This window comes from Pristiophorus japonicus, chromosome 13 (assembly GCF_044704955.1).
Source record: "Pristiophorus japonicus isolate sPriJap1 chromosome 13, sPriJap1.hap1, whole genome shotgun sequence".
NCBI classification, from domain to species: Eukaryota; Metazoa; Chordata; class Chondrichthyes; family Pristiophoridae; genus Pristiophorus; species Pristiophorus japonicus.
In genome coordinates, this window is record NC_091989.1 from 45,430,146 (window position 1) to 45,447,225 (window position 17,080).

At 41.7% G+C, this 17,080-nt stretch overlaps 1 protein-coding gene across 2 annotated transcripts in view; it reads right to left on the minus strand.

Moving 5' to 3' along the window:
* Nucleotides 1-17,080, minus strand: part of tafa5a (TAFA chemokine like family member 5a) — a 530,684-nt gene that overhangs the window by 343,718 nt on the left and 169,886 nt on the right. For both annotated transcript variants that reach the window (XM_070896641.1, XM_070896640.1), the window contains exon 2: nucleotides 372-521. In XM_070896641.1, the coding sequence (XP_070752742.1) occupies nucleotides 372-521 (150 nt within the window). The remainder of the gene's footprint in view (nucleotides 1-371; nucleotides 522-17,080) is intronic.

Sequence of the window (17,080 nt, forward strand, 5' to 3'; positions counted from 1 at the left end):
GTAGTCACTGTTGTAATGTGGGCTAAAATATGGAGTGGTGGCTGTAACTGTGTAAGAAGGTGCAGCTCCCCATCTGCTATTGGTGACTCCATTTCTTCTGACTGTAAAGCTACCTTTTGATTGGCTGTTCCATCCAATCTCAGGCTGCAGAAAAATGGCAACGGACTCCCCCCGCACTTGTGTAAATTTCTCTTTCCCACCCAAATGAGTATTCATTCCTACCGATCACAATAGAAATGATTGACATCTCTGAGTGGTGAAGCACTTGGGCCATCAAGTACCATCCTGTAAACTTTGGTTGCTCTTTAGACAGACAAAGGAAGCAGAAAAAAATAAAACTTAAGCTTAAAATCTATGTATTGTATTCTTACCGTCCACACAGGCTGGTTTTGCTCTCGTTGTGCCAGCAATCTGCCCCTTTTTACATGCACACCTTGCAGTTTGTCTGGCTATAGTCCTTCGCGGTTGACTGCTATCTTTGTCCAGGGTGACTATCTCACAGGTACCTGCAGCGAGCTGACCTGGAAAAAGATACAAGCACCTGGTGTTAATGTGTGAGCGGCACCAAACAATCATGAACAGTCTCACATTCTACCCACATACAAGGAAAATGAGGTTGCCAGAAATATATTTAAATAGTATCCGCGTACAAATAGGAGGGATAAATATCTACAACAGTGCATTTTAAAATTCAGGGAATGACATCCAGTTTATAATTTAAGCTCTTTCTTTTCAGCCTTGGAATGATGTCAAATGTTTCTACTGTATAATATCTAGAAAACATAGTTTTACTACTTTTGAATGGCACACGTAAATTGAATTAGGGCATAGCAACAGCCAGTGAGTATTATTAGCAGTAAGCTCCAATTGAGCATGAACCGCCCCCCGTATCAGACAACATTTGATCTTGTTTGCGTGATTGCAAAAGTGTGATTGTGCCACATTTTGCGATCCAAACACACTTTGGCACAACTGAAGTAAACTGAAGCCTATGCTGCTCCCCTCCCCCATTTGTTGCAATACATCGTTTTTCTGTGATGATTTGATCAAGACAGCATTAATGCAGACTCCAGGTGCCTGCAGTATTATTTTGTTAATTTTCAGGTAGCTGATACACAATACATGGAATGAAGCATGTGCTATATATTTTTGAAATAGAATATATGTAAACTTAAAATCTACTTGAAACACATGTATACTTGCTCCCCCATGCCAAATATCCCAAAACTCGAGCATATATTCACCCTCTTCCTTAAAACATAAAGGAGAAGAGAGCCTCAGCATTTGCACTACACCACATGAGTCGCATTTTCCCTGCAATTAAATTCACAGAATGTGCAAATGAAAGGATCACATCCTGCAAGTTAAATAAACTTTATTTTGAATATAATAAGCGCATATTAAAAAAACTGATGATGCAAAGTTTATATGAACAGCAAAGGGCAATAATAAACAAATATTCCTCACTCTGATAGTTAGTCACTGGTACTCGTTAACTGGATTTTTTTTTTAAAGAATCACTAAATTAAATAAAAGTAGGAAATTATTTAAGACAACTAAGTGCATCTGAGAAGCAGAGCCCGGGACTGAGAAAAAATAAAATAGATAAATAAGAGCATGAATGTTAGAAATCAGGGATGCCTAAAAATGTATAAAACCGATACGAATGCTGTGTTTAAATTGTTGTTTTGAACTGCAGACGGAAAGTCTATTCGAATCTGAGAAATGTTTAGAAATGGATGGTATAGTTCTTTGTACTATATACAATCGCCCTGTTGCTAAGCAATTATCTGTTGTTTTTAAATTAAGACTTGAACCTTGTTCATGTATTTATGTATAATGCGAAGGGTAGGGTTTGAAGTTACCTTAACAAAACTGCTGACAAAGATAATGAATGGAAGTTGTAGGTGTTAACGTAAACTTGGTGCTATGTCGTAAAAGTGATTCTAAAGTGAGAACTTTTCTGCTTTGGCCTCATAGGATCAAAGAGAGGATCAGGATGAGAGAGATTTCCACACGAAGGCAAACGTAGGTCCCTTGCAGTCAGATTTAGGTGAATTTATAATGGGGAACAAAGAAATGGCAGACCAGTTAAACAAATACTTTTGTTCTGTCTTCACGAAGGAAGACACAAATAACCTTCCGGAAATACTAGGTGACCGAGGGTCTAGTGAGAAGGAGGAACTGAAGGAAATTCTTATTCGCCAGGAAATTGTGTTAGGGAAATTGATGGGATTGAAGGCCGATAAATCCCCGGGGCCTGATAGTCTGCATCCCAGAGTACTTAAGGAAGTAGCCCAAGAAATAGTGGATGCATTGGTAATCATTTTCCAACAGTCTATCAACTCTGGATCAGTTCCTATGGACTGGAGGATAGCTAATGTAACACCACTTTTTAAGAAAGGAGGGAGAGAGAAAACGGGTAATTATAGACCAGTTAGCCTGACATCAGTAGTGGGGAAAATGTTGGAATCAGTTATTAAAGATGAAATAGCAGCGCATTTGGAAAGGGAAATCCTGCTTGACAAATCTTCTAGAATTTTTTGAGGATGTAACTGGTAGGGTGGACAAGGAAGAACCAGTGGATGTGGTGTAGTTGGACTTTTAAAAGGCTTTTGACAAGGTCCCAGAGATGAGATTGGTGTGCAAAATTAAAGCACTTGGTATTGGGGGTAATGTACTGACGTGGATAGAGAACTGGTTGACAGAGAGGAAGCAGAGAGTTGGGATAAACGGGTCCTTTTCAGAATGGCAGGCAGTGACTGGTGGGGTGCCGCAGGGCTCAGTGCTGGGACCCCAGCTCTTTACAATATACATTAATGATTTAGATGAAGGAATTGAGTGTAATATCTCCAAGTTTGCAGATGACATTAAGCTGGGTGGCAGTGTGAGCTGTGAGGAGGATGCTAAGAGGCTACAGGGTGACTGGGACAGGTTAGGTGAGTGGACAAACGCATGGCAGATGCAGTATAAATGTGAGGTTATCCACTTTGGTAGCAAAAACATTAAGGCAGAATATTACCTGAATGATGGTAGATTAGGAAAAGGGGAAGTGCAACGAGACTTTGGTGTCATGGTACATCAGTCATTGAAAGTTGGCATGCAGGTACAGCAGGCAGTGAAGAAGGCAAATGGTATGTTGGCCTTCATAGCTAGGGGATTTGAGTACAGGAGCAGGGAGGTCTTACTGCAGTTGTACAGGGCCTTAGTGAGGCCTCACCTGGAATATTGTGTTCAGTTTTGGTCTCCTAATCTGAGGAAGGACATTCTTGCTATTGAGGGAGTGCAGCGAAGGTTCATCAGACTGATTCCTGGGATGGCAGGACTGACATATGAGGGAAGACTGGATTGACTGGGCCTGAATTCATTAGAGTTTAGAAGGATGAGAGGGTATCTCATCGAAACATATAAAATTCTGACGGGACTGGACAGGTTAGATGCAGGAAGAATGTTCCCGATGTTGGGGAAGTCCAGAACCAGGGGACATAGTCTAAGGATAAGGGGTAAGCCATTTAGGACTGAGATGAGGAGAAACTTCTTCACTCAGAGAGGTGTTAACCTGTGGAATTCTCTACCGCAGAAAGTTGTTGATGTCAGTTCGTTGGATATATTCAAAAGGGAGTTAGATATGGCCCTTACGGTTAAAGGGATCAAGGGGTATGGAGAGAAAGCAGGAAAGGGGTACTGAGGTGAATGATCAGCCATGATCTTATTGAATGGTGGTGCAGGCTCGAAGAGCTGAATGGCCTACTTCTGCACCTATTTTCTATGTTTCTATGTTTCTATGAAAGCCTGGGTTAGTGTAGACAGTGTGCCATATGGCCAAAATCGGAAGACATCTTTAAGGCGGGTTCTTGAAACAAGAATCAAGACAAAGAACGAGAAGGCTTATTGGATATTAAGTTTTTCGGAGAACCTCTATAGATCAAAAGGTCTTGTCAATATCCAGGGTTAGGCCTACCCCTAAAAAGAGAATTAAAGTAACACTTAGAGATCTGTTTAACCCAGACAGTGGAGGGAAAAGCGGAACCGAAGTCGAGTTGGTCGAACACTTTGAGTGATCCCATGCTTTACCAAAGGAAGCTCTAGACAAAAAAGAGAACTGCTTACGTGCGCCAGCTCTTTGTCCGATTGGGATGGGTATTAACTATCTATTATGGTTGTATGTTTTTGCTATATAACTAATGTGTTGTATTCCGTCTTAAACTCTGATTAAACACAATATATCCACCAGATTAGTTTACAGTCAATCCTGATTATTAAAGTGACTGGAAATTGGCTTAAACTTGGCATATTTCTAACATAAAGAAAACATGGAAATGCAAAAGCCCCACTCAGTTCATCAAGTTCAGAGCTTCCAACAGACCATCTACTCTTGCCAATGGCATTTAGTATTGATAAATTTCCACAAATCAATATTGGTGCAGAAATATTAAATGTGGCTACACAGTGAAGAGCGCAACATTACAAGGGTTATATAATATAACAGGAGTGACATTCAAACTGTATGTGCCCACAATTAACAAAGCAGCATAAGCCAAAAGAAGAGTACAGCACTAGATTTTCTTACCGCCTTTCTCACTTGGACACTAGTGAGGCAAAGCTCACTTTAGGTGACATAACCTCAATCTATATATATCTCTCAGGGTTCAGGTTGTTTATTAAGGCCATACATTTGTACAGCCCAGGCCCATTCCCTGGAACAGCCGGTGCCAAGAAGCAGGGAGGAGAGTTAGCTGCACGCACAATGACTATCTAATTGCTGCTGGTTGTGGAGCTCTGTGGCTGCCTCCAGCCCTGGAGCTCCACTCAAGGACCTGCAGAAGGAAAAGGACACCTACCTTATGGAGTCTTACAGGTCCTTTCTGCCTAACTGCTTCAGATTCTGCAATCTCAGCGGAAGTGGAGGGTTCAAGTCCTAATAGGCATCCACCCAGCATGGAGGCACAAAAATGAGGCAGTATGCACCCTTACATCTCTCCTGCCTAATGTGCCTGATTATGCCTACTGCATGCACAAGCCCTGTGTCTCCCACTGCTCCTTGCAGATTCCCAGGTGATACCCAGACAGCCATGTCACAGGTCTTCACCTCTTTTTCCTACCCAGGAAATAAGCATTCCCCAGACATACAACAGGGGAAAAGTAATATTTACCAGTCCAGGGTACTTAACTTAACTCTCTTGATTAGGCAAATGAAATGACCTGTCTGAGTCCTGGTTACCATACCTACAAAGCATATGGAGCCTTTAAAAAAAATGGAAGATAAAAAGGCCTCTTCATAACTGGGGTTGCTCTGCTGGACATGAGGTCATAGCACAAATCTGGCCTCCAATATGGACATTTCACCGTGTAAGGTCCACCGGAGAAGAAAACTGATAAAATAGCGAACTCTGGTTGAGCATATTACTAAAATAGACTCGAGACGACAAATTTGGATTGACTCGACTACTAGGTGCAAAGCAAGTGGAGAAATGTTACCGCTTTATTTCTAGCTCATCAAAAATACTGCAGGCGTAACCTATCCTGCACCAAGTGCCGATCACCCATCACCCCTGCGCTGGCTGATCTCCAATGGTTCCCAATCTCCTAACACCTCAAAACTTTACATTTTCATCCTTGTGTTTAAAATCCATTCATGGCCTCATGACCAATGTTCCCCATTCACAATTTTGCGTAAAAGCGAAACTTAACTTCGGAAAAGCCGGTCCCGTGCACAGCTGCTTGGCCACGCAGCTTAGCGGGAATGTTGGCCTTAACCCTTCCTTTCTCTATAACAACCTCCAGGCCTATAACACCATCAAACTCTCGATTCCTGTGACTCTTGTGCAGCTCCCCTCCCTTTGTCCTGCTATTGGTGGCTGTACTTTCAGTTATCTTGGCGCCATATTCTTGAATTGTGTCTCTAAATATCTTCACATCCCAAGCTCCCTGTTCTCCGTTAAGACTCTCCTTAAAGCGGCAAACAGCCTGGACCCTGAAAAGGAAAATACAAATGGCCCCCACTCCTTGCTTAGTGGTGACCAGGGCCATGGCAAGGTCATATACGGAGGCCTAGGCAGTGCCCCACCACACCAACCCCCTCCGCCACCCCTCCTCCTCCCATCCCCACCCTCCCCCATGGAGCATGGAGCAGACAACATAGAGGTGCCCAAGTAGTACTTCTATCCACCGGCCCATGCAAATAAGGTGCCCTCCCAAATACCTCACAAACTCCAGCAGGGGTCAGCGCTGGAGAGAGGACACAAAGCCAGGACTTCCAGGATGACTTCCATGGAATTTTGGACCCAAATGGGAATTAATAGGAAATGTTCTAAACCTTTTGTATTTCTTAATAAGGGATTTATATCGATCTCAAATAATTTATTTAGGTTCAATCAGATTTTTAGATTAAAAACCCTGTCCATTAAAGGTAAGTTTATTTTTTACCCCTATTAAAACATGTTAAAAAAATTCAAAACATTTTTTTTTTGTCTAAAACAGTCAATTTCAATTAATTTTAAATATGTGAAGTGTTTTTCTTATTCATTTAAAAAGTGTGTGTTTTGGGGGGGTATCCCCATTCATAGAAATGGTGATTTCCGTACAACCAGAACTCACCATTACTGTGAATGGGGATACGCCATTCTCATTGGCATACTGGGAACATCCCAGGCTGCACATACGCTCTTCGAATACATGGGCCCATATGCTGGACTGCGCAGCTAGGTCTCGGAGCGCAAGTTGACGTTCCTTGTGACCACCGGGTATTTTCATTAAAAAAAATTTTGGTTGGAGGCATCCGCCCGCGGGAAGCCTCCGCCCGCAATTTTTGCAGATGAACATGCTGGTTGCTATAAATCAATAGACTCCATTTCAAGCTACATGATTTAGACTGAATAACAAGCTTGCTTTTCTCACCCATATAGTTCTCAAAACTGCTTAAAACTTTTAGCATCACATTAACAGTTCATCAAATACAAAACTTGTACACTAACACATTAATTAAGCAACTGATTTAGAGTGATGTATGAAATGCAAATATGTTTAAAATTCACCACTGACTTAACTTGCTTTTGATGCCCAAGATAATTTGTTTAGAGATTGAGCTCCACACTTGGGGGTAAAAATGCTCATTTTCAGAAAATTACATTATTCTTTAATTACAAAGCCTGCAGGCAGCCGTTTAGAAAGTGTCACATATCTTGTAGCATTTTAAGAGAAAAAAACATTTGTATGATTTTAAATGCAATGTATATCATAACCACGTGGACCTGCTGGAGCTATTGCATAACTCTCCACAGTCGCATTATTAAAATTACCATTATTACTTATGCAGAGCTTATCCAGAGTGTAGTCAGTATGTTACGAATGAACATTCTGTGTGTATGAATTTAGCAATGAGATATGAATGAAAGACTTGCGTCCATTTAGCGCCTGATCACCTTTCTTAGAAACATCCCACAGTGCTTCACATACAATGGATCACTTTGAAATGTTATGTCACCAAACAAGATAGCCATTTTAAATGATCACTTTGAAATCCTTGTTATGCCAGTAAAGAAAGGCAGTGAAAGCAGATTCAATAATAACTTTCAATTGAACATATACTTGAAAAGGAACAAATTACAGGGTTATGGGGAAAGAGCAGTGGAGTGAGACTAATTGGATAGCTCTTTGAAAGAGCCGGCACAGGCACGATAGGTTGAATGGCCTTATTTTTTGATGTATGATTCTATGATTCTATTAAATACAGGCCTGTGATCTGTAATATACATTTGACCTACTGGAACAGGCAGATGGTTTAATGTCTCAGTAGAAGGACACTATCTCTGACAATGCAGCACACCCCCTGTCCCCATTGTAGTGCCAGTCTAGATTACAAGTGCAAGAACAAGAGTGAGATCGGAACAAACTCACAACCTTCGGACTGAGAAGTGACAGTGCTATCAATTGAGCCCACAGGAAGAAGAAAGAAACTTAATAATATGGTGCAATATTAAATCTCTCAGTGCTTCAAAACCAATGAACTTTGTAGAAGTGTCGTGACTGGTGTTATGTTGCAAAGACAACAGCCCATTTGCACATAGCAAGATCCCACAAAAAACAATGAAATGAATAAACAATGAATCTTTTTTTAGGGAGTGGGGAATTTATTGAGGGAAAATGTTAACTAGAACCCTGGAAGAAATCTCTCATCTTCAAACAGTGTCAGTCATCTGTAATGTACATCTGAATGAGAAGATAGGGCTTCAATTTATTGTCTCATTTTAAAAAATGGAAGCTCGGACAATACAATTTTCCTTCTGTATTGAGTTCGAACGTTAGCCCAGACTGAGCTCAGGCTCTGGTGTAGGGCTCTAATCCATGACCTTTTCACACCGAGGCAACGCTACTATCACCTGAGCCAAATGTTTTAAATATTTTTCCTCTTTAAAATTAAAATATAATAGTACAAAGGGACTGTTTTTTTCCCCACTTTGCACTGAGTATTTCTGAACCACAAATGGCAACAGCCAGATGTAATCTCAAAGCTCCACTATATTACCATGTCAATGTACCGCAGCAACTTACTGCACCAGTGTGACTGTTCCATTTATCACACTTTTTGGCCTTTTGGCCTCTGAGCCAAATGAGTGCCAATTAGTGGAGGCTCTGAGGTCAGTTTATGCTGTGGGATCACGGCCATTGGGATTTAGGCTGTTGACTTCCCAATGTAATTTCAAAGTTTAAACAGCCATTCAAGAGAGACATTCTTTATTTTATATCTCAAGGCTGCATTCAAACCTGGATCCCAGAAGTGAAAAGATAGCTTGTTGGTCCATTGTGTTGTCCAGTTCTTTTGCACATCCCATATTCACAGGTACACACCAGATTACACCATTTTATTTCAACATAATATGCCAATAAAATGGTGCATTTCACTAATAATGGGGCCATGGTAATCTGAACATTAAATGGGAAGAACTAACTTGCATTTATTTAGTGCCTTTCATGTCCTCAGGACATCCTAAAGTGCTTCACAGCCAATGAAGAACTTCCCACATGTAGTCACTGTTGTAACATAGACAAATACAACAGCCAAATTGTGCACAGCAAAGCCTCACAAACAGCAATGAAGTAAATGACCAGATAATCTGCACGCAAGTACCACTAATGCAAATTCTTAGAGTGAGTGGGAGGGGGAAGATGCTGAGCAGGACATGAGTTACTCGCGAGCCTCTTTTAAATATCACTAGAAATTCCTTTGTCTGCACTAAAATTGTGTAGATGGTGGACTGCCTTCAATTTCTGTGAGTTATAAGGCAAATCCTGTGAGGTAACATGTATTATAACGAATGTAGATGAACAACCAGTTGGAACATAGTAATCTTGCTGAACCACTTGTAAAACAGTTAATGATGTGCTTATTGAGATTAATTCTGCAGAGTGTTCCTCATGTAACGTACCGTGCACACACCTTTGCTGCCTTGGGTTCGAATTGGCTCAGCTACATTACTTCACCCAGACCTGCTTTTTTAAAAAATATATATAAATTTGGAGCTTGTGTTAATACCATTTGTGGGCGAGTTATTTGTTGTCCATTTGATAAGGAGTATTACTAAGTTATAATATACACAGCCACTGAGTCCCAAAAATGGTCAGTGTTTTTTTAAAATTGTGAAGTGGAAATCATATTACGTGACTGGAGTGCAACGTTTTACACCATTTTATGACAAAAAGATAATCGAGTTGTGCCTCGGAGATTGGGGCCATCTTAAAAGCTCAGCACTGATATTTTAAAAATGCTACTTTTAAAAATCTCTGTACAAGTAATAAAAAAGTGATGAGGCATACAGATATTTCTGTACTTGAACGGAATATATAATGCAAAAGGAGTATTCACAGTCTTGCTTTGCTTTTTTTCCCAAACTCTTAAGCAGTCATATGGAACCATTACATTACAGGACATGAAAGAGAATAAGAACAAACCAGTAAAATAAGTTTTACAGCTTGCAACGTGACATTGTAAACTGTAGGTCAGTATTCTCACGCATAGCCTTTCAGTAATCTATGCCTCTTGAATTGCATAGCTACCATGCAGAGATCAGCATGAAGTCAAGAATATTCTTCATCAAGACCTAAAACGTAATGCTTCCATACACACATTTCATAAAATATCACTGAAGTGCAACATAGAATTACTCAAGGCACCTAACAAAGCGGCCAGTGGAGTAGAACACGAACAGCACGTTGTTCACGCTGCACTGCTGAGCCACTATGTACAGTTACTGGTATAATGCACGTTACAACAACAGCAGCCAGCTTCTGTGTTCCCTTCAGAAAGCATCATTTTGGCAGATATTAAAGCCCCTTTTAGGATCCTGAATTCGTTTGTTTTTTTTACAATTTTTCCATAGAATGCAACAAATCATATCTTGATACTAAGAAGCTGTCGCTTATCTTGGGCATAAGAACGGCCTCCAGAGACTTGAACACAAAATCTAGGCTGACATTTAAGAGCAGAACTGAGGGAGTGCTGCACTGTCAGAGGCGCTGTCTTTCAGATGAGACATTAAACCGAGGCCCCGTCTATCCTCTCAGGTAGATGTAAAAGATCCCATGGCATTATTTCGAAGAAGAGCAGGCAAGTTATCCCCGGTGTCCTGGCCAATATTTATCCCTCAGCCAAATACAACTTGGATTTAAGTAGTGCCTTTAATGCCCAACCTGCTTCACAAGAGTGTTGATACGAGCCACGTAAAGAGATATTAGGACAGGTGACCAAAAGCTTGGTCATAGCTGTAGGTTTTAAGGAGCATCATAAAGAAGGAGATGGGTAGAGAGACGGAGACGTTTGGGAGGGAATTCCAGTGCTTAAAGCCTAGGCAGCTGAAGGCACAGCCGTCAGTGGTGAGATGACAGAAATCGGGAATGGACAAGAGGCCAGAATTGGAGAAACGCAGAGATCTCGGAGGGTTGTCGGGCTTGAAGAGTTTACAAAGATAGCGAAGGGCAAGGCCATGGAGGGATTTGAAGGCTAGGATGAGAATTTTAAATTTGAGGCACTGCAGGGCCAGGAGCCAATCTAGGTCAGCGAGCACAGGGGTGATAGGTGAATGGGATTTGGTGCGAGTTAGGATATGGGCAGCTGAGTTTTAGATGACATCATCAAACATCACTGAAACAGGTTATCTGGTCATTATCACTTTGCTGTTTGTGGGAGCTTGCTGTGCGCAATTGGCTGCCACATTTCCTTCATTAAAACAGTGACTACACTTCAAAAAGTACTTCATTGAATGCAAAACACTTTTGGAGGCCCTGTGGTCGTGAAAGCCTCGATAAAAATACGAGGTTTTCTTATTTTTCTTCTCAACTTTCCCATGTGATCTTGATTTCCTTTCACCTTCTACACTCCTCTGTTCCTTTCCCTCAATTCAGATGCAAGCTCTATACAAATGCTATCTACACTTTCTGTGGTAAGTGTAGCAAACTCAGCTGCACTTACAGAATCTTCATTGTTAGCGAGGAACTTAAGACATCAAGGAGGAATTTTGGAGGAAACACAAAACATGGGTAAATAGTGCCATAGGATCGCAATTTCCCACAGTTTTCCCTACATTATTAAATACCCAATGGGGTGTAAGTATTGGTAAAACCTGAATTACCTCAATCAAAAACAATCCAAATTCACACAGACACTTAACTAAACCAAATGATACCTATTTATTATTAAACTGTTTGTAGTTTCAAAATACTTTCATACTTTTTGTTGCATGATTTTAAAACAACTGTCATACAATTCCAATTTTTATATTTATACAATAATTTGTTTTTGCTAGGTATCTTAAACTAGGTATCTTTGAAGATAGCTATGATCAATTTATTAATTTAACACTATGGGCCCAAATTTGGCCAGTACAGATTTCTGGCGCACTCACCAGAGGTGCACCACTTTTGTAGAACTCCAAGGGCGCCAAAAATCTTCAGGCCGAGTTTGGCCGCTCCCCAGCCTCTCCTCGATGGTGGTGCAGCGTGGCAACTGGATTTGGGGGCGGAGCCGGGTCCCGGCGCTGAAAACAGTGGCAGGACCTCTGCACATGCGGGTTAGAGTGTGCGTACATGCGCAGTAGCTCCTCGCCCCCAGAATCTGTGAGTGTGTTCTGCAGGCTGTGTGGGAGGGGCCTGAAGCACACCGCCCCTATCCCTGGCCGAATGGGCCCCCTCATCGGCAGCCCATTGCCTTCCCTTCAAATAAAGGTAGGACTTCTATTTTTTACTTGTTATTGATTGATTGATTGCTTATTACTTTGGTCTTGGTGCTTTAGGTGCAGGGTTCCTTCTATTTTCTATTTGTTAATTAATTGCTTATTGCTTTTTGTGCTTTGTTTAGTGCTTTGTAAATCTTGGTTCTAGGTGCAGGTCCTCTCAGCTTCCTTGTATTTTTTATTTGTTACTGAATGCTTATTTTTGTGCTTTGTTTATTGTTTGTTGCTTTAAATGTATTTACCTGTGCTGATTTCTTAACTCTCTGCAAGGGTTTTCTGTGCGGGCCATAAGTGGCCACATACACTGGCCAAAGTTAGTTTGGAGCAACTATTAGCTGTCCAAAGTGGCTTAAATGGCCAAAACAGGCGTAACGCCCCCTTTCGAAAATAAAACTAAAGTAAAAAAAACCCTAACTAACTCACTTACACTGACGCAAATTAAATGTGCAGAATTGCGATTTTTAAGATACTCCAAAAAAATCAAGTTGCTCCAAAAAAAATGGCAACTCCTGGCCAAATTTGGGCCCTATTAATCATTGTGTAATAATATGAAATTTCTAAGAAAGGTACTGTACAAAATAATTTATAAAACCGATTTAAATTCAGATTAATTATCCATAGCAGTCTTCCACTGATTTTGATTTATAGCATGTTGTCTTTGTTAAATATCACCTTTAATTTCAGCTGTCTCAAGATTTACTAACTAATTTAATAATTATGACACGTGTATGTTTTCTACATATGTAAAAATGAACATTTGAAAAGACCTTAATGTATTATATATTTTAAAATGCTTTTTCAGTATCACTCACACCTGTTGGTCAACAAGCCAATCTTTATCTGTATCACAGAATAGAGTAGTACAGCATGGAAGGAGGCCATTTGGCCCATTGAATCTGCGCAGGCTCTTTCGAAGAGCAATCCCGTTAGTTCCACTCACCCGGTCTTCCTCCATATCCTTGCATTTTTTTCTCCTCCAATATTTATCTAATTCCCTTTCTAAGGATACTACTAAATCTATATCCACCACACTATCAGACAGTGTAGCGCAAATCTAAACCACTCATAGCATAAAAAGGTTTCCCCTCATGTCACCGCTGGTTCTTTTGCCAATCATCTTAAATCTGTGCCCTCTGGTTATTGACCCTTCAGCTATTGAAAACTGTTGTGTATGTATAACTCCCTGTACACTTGTTTAAGTATACTCCCTGTACACTCAATGAATAGTTACATAAGACTACTGGATGTACCTTCACACTGTATACACTATGCTTGTACCACCAGAGGGTGCAACTGGTGGAGACCTAGGGGTCACCTGTACACGACAGGTAACCAGGTATAAAAGGGAGCTCACCATGCTGTACCCTCACTCAGGAGTTGTAATAAATGGACGAAGGTCACCTCGTGGAGTTATTACTAGAGTGCTTATAGACACAACAGAAGCAATTTCCCTTTATTTACTCTATTTAAACACCTCCGACAGATCTCCTCTTAGCCTTCTCTGCTCTAAGAAGAACAATCCCAGCTTCTCCAGGCTATCTACGTAACTGTAATCCCTCATCCCTGGAACCATTCTAGTAAATCTCTTCTGTACCCTCTCCAAAGATTTCACATCCTTCCTAAAGTGTGGTGCCCAGATTTGGACACAATACTCCAGCTGGGGCCAAGCTAGTGTTATATGTAGGTTTAGCATAACTTCCTGGCTTTTGTACTCTGTGCCTTTATTTACAAAGCTCAGGATCTCGTATATGCTTACTTAACTGCTTTGTTAACCTGTCCTGTCGCCTTCAAAGATGTGTGCACAAAAACCTCAGGTCTCTCACTTCTTGCACCCTCTTTTTGTTTCTCCCCATTCTTCCTACCAAAATCTATCACCTCGCACTTTTCTACACTGATTTTCATCTGCCACGTGATCGCCCATTCCACCTTGAAGTCCATTTTATCTTCCTTACTGTTTACTACACTTCCAAGTTTTGTTTCATCTGCAAATTTTGAAATTGTGCCCTGAACTCCCAAGTCCAAGTCATTAATGTATATTAAAAAAACAGCAGTGGTCCTAGTAGTGAACCTTGGGGAACTCCACTGTATATTTTCCTCCAGTCCGAAAAACAGCCATTCATCACAACTTTCTGTTTTCTATCTCTTAGCCAATTTTATATCCATGATACCACAGACCCTTTGATCCCATGGGCTTTGATCTCGCTAACAAGCCGAGTATGTGGTACTTTATTAAATGCCTTTTGAAAGTCTATATACATAACATCAACTGCACTGCCCTCATCAACCCTTTTCTGTTATCTCATCAAAAAACTCAATCAAGTTAGTCAAACACGATTTGCCCTTAACAAATCTGTACTGGCTCTCCTTTATTAGTCCATGCTTGTCCACGTGGCTGTTAATTTTCTCCCAGATTACTGTTTCTAAAAACTTCCCCACCACTGACATTAAACTGACTGGTCTGTAATTGTCAGATTTATTCTTCTCCCCTTATTTAAACAAGGGTGTAACATTTGGAATCCTCCAGTCCTTTGACACTACCCCGGGAAGTTTGGATGATTGTGGCCAGCACTTCTGCAATTTGTACCCTTCCTTCCCTCAGCAACCTAGAATGCATCCCATCTTGACCAGGGGACTTATCAACTTTATGTACTGCCAGCCTTTCTAATACAGTTGGACCTCTCTGGTCCGGCACCCTTGGGACCTGTGCCGGATCAGAGAATTTTCCGAAACACGGGAGGTCAACTGGCGACAACGCTGCTGACAACAACCCAGACACATTCTGCAGAAGCCTACTGCGCAGCATTTAGTTATCCAGAATCACTCTGTTTTTTAAAATCCTCAGGCCCAGCTTCGGCACCTCAGTCCTTCCCTTCCCTTTCCTTGCCTGGCCCACTTACCTCAATGAACACCAACACCTCAAAAGACCACATACGTACACACAAAAAAAACTACAGATCAGAGATAAAGTAGAGGATAAAGTGAAGGAGAGACGCCTACCCTTACCCACGATCCTACTCCCAGTGCCAGTCGGTGTGTAAGCCGTGAGCAGAGCCTGACTGGTGGAAGCAGCAGCCTCCTTGCACCGAGACACACACACAAACCCCTGAGACCGCGGGGGGAGGGGAAAAGGTCAGCTCAGCCTGGCGCTGCAACCTTCAGAACATGCGTGCCCGCCGCCAATCAGGCAAGAAGAGGCGGCCTCAGCAGCGAGGAGCATGTGTCAATCCACAGCACCAGCCAGTGTGTAAAACCTCCAGCTGGCCAGGGCAAGGCTATCAAGATTTGTCATCCAAAATGCACCACATGTACGTTTAACACGTGGAGCTAAATTACATTTTTCAATGGACAGAACCATGCCGGACCAGGGCTGTTTCTGGACTAAAGAGTCCCAGACTGGAGAGGTACAACCTAATACTTCTAAATAAATCTGGAATACAAAAGCTAGTATTAGTAATTGCGATCATGGAACTACCGGATTGTCGTAAAAACCCATCTGGCTCACAAATGTCCTTTAGAGAATGAAATCTGACATCCTTACCCGGTCAGGCCTATATGTGACTCCAGACCCATAGCAACGTAGCTGACTCTTAACTGCCCTCTGAAATGGCTTAGCAAGCCACTCAGTTGTAACAAACCGCTACAACAAAGTATACTACTTTCACCACATGGACTGCAGCGGTTCAAGAAGGCGGCTCATCACCAGCTTCTCAAGGGCAATTAATGATGAGCAATAAATGCTGGCCTTGCCAGCGATGCCCACATCCCATAAACGACTATAAAAAAAAAATCCTGCTCAGTCTTGCATTGTTAACTTCACAATTCTTCAACCTGATTGGTTAAGGAGATACACAGGGGCCGAAATTCATAAATCATAGAATCATAGAAATTTACAGCACAGAAGGAGGCCATTTCGGCCCAGCGTGTCAGTGCCGGCCGACCAAGAACTCCAGCCTAATCCTACTTTCCAGGTCTTGGTCCATAGCCCTGTAGGTTACTGCACTTTAAGTGCACATCCAAGTATCTTTTAAATGTGATGAGGGTTTCTGCGTCTATCACCCTTTCAGGCAGTGAGTTCCAGACCCCCACTACCCTCTGGGTGAAGAAATTTCCCCTCAAATCTCCTCTACACCTCCCCCCAATTACTTTAAATCTATGCCCCCGGTTGTTGACCCCTCTGCCAAGGGAAACAGGTCCTTCCTATCCACTCTAGCCAGGCCCCTCATAATTTTATACACCTCAATCAAGTCTCCACATCAGCTTCCTCTGTTCCAAAGAAAACAGACCCAGCATCTCCAATCTCTCCTCATAGCCAAAATTCTCTAGTCCAGGCAACATTCTTGTAAATCTCCTCTGCACCCTTTCCAATGCAATCACATCTTTCTTGGAATGTGGCACACAGTACTCCAGCTGCAGCCTAACCAGTGTTTTATACAGTTCAAGCATAACCTCTTTGCTCTTGTATTCCATGCCTCGACTAATAAAGGCACTATTCCATATGCCTTCTTAACCACCTTATCGACCTGGCCTGTTACCTTCAACGATCTGTGGACCTACACGCCAAAGTCCCTTTGTTCCTCTACACTTTTCAGTGTCATACCATATAATGTATATTCCCTTGCCTTGTTAGACCTCCCCAAATGCATTACCTCACACTCATCCGGATTAAATTCCATTTGCCACTGTTCCGCCCACTTGACCAGTACATTGATATTTTCCTGCAATCCACAGCTTTCTTATTGATTATCAACCACACAGCCTATTTTAGTGGCATCTGCAAACTTCTTAATCATATCCCCAACATTCAAGTCCAAGTCATTGATAGATACTACAAAAAGCAAGGGACCTAGCACAGAGTC